Genomic DNA, 6,429 nt, shown 5'->3' with positions numbered 1-6,429 from the left:
TAGTAGTAGTAGTATTGTGTGTGTATTATTATTATTTATTATTAAATTAAATTAATTAATTATTTATTAATGTTATCTTTATCAATGTTGTCTTGTTTTATCTTTTATCTGGAAGTACCAGAAAGGCGCCTATATAAATAAAATTCATTATTATCATTATTATTATTATTATTATTATTATTATTATTATTTGCAGTAGTGGTAGTAGGGATTATTGTTGCAACAATATGGCATATTAGTAGAATCATATATCATATCAACAAGAAGCTATATATATATAAAGAGAGAGAGAGATAGGCTTTTTATTTTTTTTTTTCGAGTAATGCAAAGTAAAAAATATTTTAATTTATAATAATGAACAATAAACCAGGAACATGAAGCTAATGTAATATTCAGTGCTGCTTCTACACCAATCCTGGTCATATAGAGGCGGGGTTCGGCGTAAAACAGGTGCGAAAAACACACGCATTTGGAGTCAGCTAACACAAGCTTAAGCGGAACCGGAAACAGAAAGCGCGAGACAACTTCGCACGGAGAATCCGCATGTGAGGAAAGCGCGTGGCAACGACAAGCATGAAGCGACCAAGTAAGTGCTGTTATATATACATATTTTTTTAAAATTACAAGCTCGTATATTTAAAGGTAATTGAAGGATAAGTTGTAATTATTAGAGTTCTCTGTTTGTCTGGTGAACAGTTATATATTTCATACATTCTTGTTATTTTTGGTGAGAGAGAGATGCGGTGTAAGCTAAGCTAAGAAGCTAATCATGAAACACATGCAATTTTGTCTTTTTTCAGAGTTAAAAAAGGCGAGTAAGCGCATGTCCTGCGCCAAACGTTTTAAAATCCAGAAAAAGGTAAGAACTCTGCATATATAATGTGGTTATGTAGTTAGTTTCAATGATTATTTGCTTCTGCTATACTGTTACAGTATGGTTTGCTTCATGTCTCTTCACAAATCCATCCTTTTCGATACCTAAGTGCACTACTTAGGGTTAGTGGGTGAAATAAAACCTTCTCCTCTCATACATTGTGGACTATTAGGCCAATAGACATACATTAGAGTCCAGTTTTGACGTTCCGGATCTTTTCTCTCCCCTGTTTCTAGGTTCGGGAGCATCACAGAAAACTAAGGAAAGAGGCGAAGAAGAGCGGAATCAGAAGAAAGATCAAGAAGGACATCGGCGTCCCAAACAGCGCACCGTTTAAAGAGGACGTCCTCAGAGAAGCAGAGGAAAGAAAGCAAGAGGTGGACCAGAATGACATTTGAGAGGCTTTTGCATTATGTATCGTTATATAGATATTTCTCCTTCTGACCCATCTTGTTTCTCTGCATGGTGCAGCTTGAACAGCTGAAAGAGAAGAACAGACTAGAGAAGCAGAAGGAGCGAGCTGAGAAAAGAAAGAAGGGCAAAGAAGAAAGCAGCGAGGTCACTCCGGCAAAGAAAAAGAAAGTGAAAAAGGTGATTTGTCATGTTTATAGGTAAAGAGTATTGTGAAGCAAATTGATCCTTTATGTGAAGGAGGATTTATCCTTGCACCCACAGTTTGCACATTACGGAGAGCTTTGTTTCTTCTAATCAATTCCTTTGACTATTAGAAACTATGCAGTATTTCTGCAGTCTTTATTGTCAAAATTGTCCCCAGTCAGTTGTTCTGCACGTGCGGCTTTCTAATGATCATAATCGGTTGATTCTATTCCTAAACTATGTGTATGTTCCCAGTAGCAAGTAACAGATGACTATGATTTTCTATGTACATGCACAACACAGAGCCACGGCTACAGTAACAAGCGACACCGGTCACATGACTGTAGGGTTTTTGTGCTCTCTGCCATATAAGATGTTACTGATGTGATGATTAAGGTATTCATCGTTGTTGCATTTTTCAGGAGGAGAAAGTAAAAGCGCAGAGAGAAAAAAGGGCGGCAGTCGCAAAAGCGAAAAGCTCCAAGAAGTTCAGATGCAGCGAACTGAATAAGGTAAAATTCGCACTGACTCACTGGCTTATAACACTGTTATTATACAGGGGAACAAATTATACTTCAGGACAGTCATCTGTGTGCTGTTTGTGCTCAGTATGTAATGTTCTCCTCAGGTTATCGAAGCCTCTGATGTGATTTTGGAAGTCTTGGATGCCAGGGATCCTATGGGCTGCCGCTGTCCTCAGCTGGAGGAAGCTGTGTTAAAGCACGATGGAAAGAAACGGTTGCTGTTTATACTAAACAAGATTGGTATGTAACCAGTGCGCTGTCATGATTCCCATTGAGACTTAAGATAACCGAGAATGAAAGAACCCTGAGCCATTTTCTTTCATTCTAATGTGTTAGATCTTGTTCCACAAAACATTCTGGAGAAATGGGTTCAGTATCTTCAAGCACAGTGTCCTACATTTGTCTTCAAATCATCTATACACATCCAGGACAAGACTGTGGTATGTACAAATCAGCAACTCGTGGCTTTTTGGAGCTATGGAGTTTTTCTTCTGATAATACATTTTTTTTTTGTTGGATTGTTCTAGCTTGAGAAAAAGAAGAGAGTTGCCAATGGTGTCGTTGACTACACCAGAGCAGGAGTGTCCTTCGGGTCAGATTCTCTCATGCAGGTGCTCAACCTGTTGGCCAGCAACCAAGGCACGGAGACTATGCTCAAAGTCGGTGTTGTCGGTAAGACATGAATTTCACACCACAAACTCGCGTTCTGGTTCTTGATTCCTAAAGTGACACATGATGAGTTTTCTGTTTTCATACAAGTCACTGATGACTCAAATAATCCAACTGTGATTTCTTTAATTTGATGCAGAATTCTTTGCATATGAAAATAAGCACTCGTTCAATAGCGATGATTTGCATTTGTTCAGGTTTCCCGAATGTTGGAAAGAGCAGCATCATAAACACTTTAAAAGGCATCAGAGCGTGTAATGCTGGAGTGGAGCGAGGACTGACCAAGTGAGTTTGTTTATAGTAGTCTTGGCTAAACTTCAAAGGCTCCCAATTTAGTCCAGGACACACACACACACACACACACAGCTTTACCTCTGTTCAACACTTATTCTGAACATTCCTAAATTTCTTCAATTACACGTGAATCAATTAACTGTTGGTTTTTAATCTGCAGATTAAAAGCTAGTCTTCCACACACCTTAATTTTCCAGCACGCTTTTATTAGGAACTAAATTAGCTATTTAGAGTTTGTACCTTGGGAGCCTTTGCTGTTTTGTTTCTTACTCCGGGTGCGAGTCTTATGAAGCATGATGAACTGTATTGATCTGACCATGACCATGGAGTCTGAATTCAATCCAACACTGAGCTTCGAAGTGTACACCTTTTTAAAACACACCGAGAAATAAGCGCTGGGGGTTGAGCGTGTGCTGTCATGTTGTTATCCAGGTGTATGCAGGAAGTACATATCTCCAAAAAGGTGAAGATGATCGACAGCCCAGCTATAGTGGCAGCTCCATCTAACTCTGGTTACAAGCTGGCTCTGAGGAGTCTACAGGTGGATGATCAAGAGGTGAATCCTCTCGACGCTGCCAAGGCTCTGTTGAAACAGTGCGACCAGCAGCATGTGAGTAGAAACGAAGGAGTGACATGCCTTCCTTTTTTTCATCCACCCAGGACATTATCATAAAGCTGTGTCTTTTGTCAAATGTCAATGGTTTCAGGAACCACAAAGTCTACATGTAAGTCGGAAATGGGAATCCTTTTTTAAAATCCACTTCCTAAATATCCCAAGTATCTGGAAAACAGAATTTTCCTGCGATATTCTATTCTCGTTAGTTGGTCATGATACACAGTAGGATTAAGTGTGCTTTAAACGGTTTAATTGCTTCTAGATAAATCATGTTTGCTTCACCTTCAGGTCATGTTACATTACAATATCCCCAAGTACAAAAATTCGCTGGACTTTTTGACCTACTTTGCCAAGAAGCGTGGCTTTCTACAGAAAGGTTCACTGCCCAACACGGAGCAGGCTGCAACTCTGTTTCTCAAGGACTGGACCGGGTAAGCTGGTTGTTTTTACAAATTATGTGCCCTAAGTCGTACACAATAATGTTTCATTGTTGTGTATTCATCTTTGAATTTCCCTCTTACCCATACCATCATCTGTTTACACACTGGTCCGGTGTTTCAGGCTCGTGTAACAATTGCTTGATTTGAAATATGTGTTTGTGATGTGTTTCTCTACCAGAGCTAAACTGAGCTACTATAGCAAAGTACCAGAGACAGAAGGCCCTCCTCCTTACCTCACTAAAGCCACGATTACAGAATTGCAGACGGGTTTGGACTTGGACAGTATAAAAACGGCCAACAAAAAGATTATTAAACGTACGTTCCATCTTCTGTCTCTTATTAGTTATGATCTCTGTACACAGTAACATTAAATTGTGTTTAATTCAGAAAGATTACTGCATCATGACAGATTTGTCACCTCTGCTTGTTATAGATGTTAAATTAGTATTTTTTTTTTCCCTCTTAGGTGTGCATGCTTCAAAAATGTCTACCAATATAGCGTTCAACTCGAAGGGCCTGACCGATGGAATTCTGAACGTCCGTCAACTCCCAGAAGAGAAACACACACAGGCGGAGGAAGAAGAAGAAGAGGAGGAGGACGACGACGACGATGATGAGGAGGAGGATGAAGAAGAAGAGGAGGATGAAGATGAAGACGACGACATTGAGGAAATGGAGGACATTGAGGAGGTACTTAAACAATGTGGCTGGGTACTGACAGTGTCTTCACACCATAACAGCACGTTAAACCTTAATTGTTTTATTATGGAACAGAAATTACAGAATTATCCATTGTAAATGAATACCTCAAACTGTTATTATATGAAATGCCTGACGTAAAAACCTTTTGACCAGATCCTAGCTTTTTAAGCTTCGGATCAATCATGTGTTCCTCTTGCCAATGTCTTAATTAGCCGCTTGTCCGGATTAAAAAAATGCTAGCACAGAATAAGAAGTGTGAATGCACTTAAAGTGAATTAGTTAGATTTAATTGTTTACATTATATTGGTCAAACTAGAATACAAAAATGTCTAAACATATAAACTGGAAAGTCTTAAAATCACTTCTGATCTTGTTAATTCTTCCAATTTTAGTTTTACAGACATGTCTGAGATACAAGTGATGAGTCATGATGAGTCCATTGTGTCATATATACTTGATGACATTCTAATCCAACTCTGAACTCATCAGTATTACTGATCCTTTCTACATCACTGCCACTTAGAATTTGTAGCAGTCTTGTTTATGGTTTCTCATCGGGTTTTCATTTCTTTCTTTCTCATGCTTGAAACATTTTAGATTGAGGCTCCTGTCTCAAAGCAGACCAAAAGTCAGAGAACACGTAAGTAGTAAAACGTTTTCTTTTTATCTTCTATCGCGTCCTATCAGCGTACCTGGAAAGATAACTGTCACTTGTCGTCTTGTTGCTCATAGGTAAACAGAAGAAAGGAAACACAATCACTGCCTCCGTCAACATCGATCTGTTGGCTGCGCAGAAGGACGACGACGAGGCCTACGATTTCAGCACAGACTTTGTATAAGATATCAGATTTCACCCGAGTCAGCCAGTGTGTCGACTGTAATATATCTGTGGCTGATCCATTGACTGAAACATCTGGCTCAAAACACACCACTGTCAGTCTGACAGTACCAGTTGTATATATGACGGATAATTAAACTTTTAATTTTCTGTACTTTGTGTCGGCTGTCATTTTTAAACATTTAAGGGACTTTCTGCAATCTAGTGCTGGTTCATATCTACAACCATTGCAAACATGATCTTTATTATATCATAGTACTTAAAGATCAAAAATATCATTTCCACCACAGTGCTGTTGAATCCTTGATTCTGATTGGTCTGAAGTTGATTCATTTTGTATAACATCAGGCAAATGACTCTGATTTACATATGCACGGGGTAGTGGTAGCTGAAGTGGTTAAGGCTCTGGGTCGTTGACCGGAAGATCGGGGTTCAAGCCCCAGCACCACCGAGCTGCCACTGTTGGGCCCTTGAGCAAGGCCCCCAACCCACCCTACTCCAGGGGTGCTGCATCATGGCTGACCCTGCGCTCTGACCCCAACCCCCAAGTATGGGATATGTGAAGAATGAATTTCACTGTGCTGTAATTTATGTGACAAAGACAACTTAACTATGTAAATAAATTATTTGCTAACAAAACTATACTTTATGGGAAGGAGATATTTATGTAAGAAAGCATTTAAGAATTTTGTCTATTCTGGTTCTCATGCTTTTTATAAACAGAGAAAACTCTTCTTTAATAAATAAAATAATTCTTTTTATTTAATTCTTTGTGTTTTATTCCTTATGAAGTTAATACCTTTGTAACATTGACAAATATTCTTGTCATGTTTATTTTTCCTTTGCTGTAAAGAGTTAAATAACTACACAACAAA

General features: G+C 38.8%; 1 protein-coding gene across 1 annotated transcript; it reads left to right on the top strand.

The window, feature by feature from the left end:
* Positions 1-464: 464 nt before the first annotated feature.
* On the top strand, positions 465-5,708 carry gnl3 (G protein nucleolar 3). The gene is made up of 15 exons (XM_058373037.1): positions 465-586; positions 801-859; positions 1,111-1,251; positions 1,346-1,465; positions 1,894-1,983; positions 2,100-2,235; positions 2,332-2,435; positions 2,523-2,667; positions 2,862-2,949; positions 3,391-3,568; positions 3,863-4,005; positions 4,193-4,329; positions 4,481-4,704; positions 5,314-5,356; positions 5,449-5,708. The coding sequence occupies exons 1-15, from the start codon at positions 574-576 to the stop codon at positions 5,553-5,555; spliced, it is 1,728 nt and encodes a 575-aa protein (XP_058229020.1). The 5' UTR covers positions 465-573; the 3' UTR covers positions 5,556-5,708.
* Positions 5,709-6,429: the final 721 nt, after the last annotated feature.

Source organism: Hemibagrus wyckioides, linkage group LG21 (assembly GCF_019097595.1).
Source record: "Hemibagrus wyckioides isolate EC202008001 linkage group LG21, SWU_Hwy_1.0, whole genome shotgun sequence".
Taxonomy (NCBI): Eukaryota; Metazoa; Chordata; class Actinopteri; order Siluriformes; family Bagridae; genus Hemibagrus; species Hemibagrus wyckioides.
This window is presented reverse-complemented; position numbering and strand designations above follow the sequence as displayed.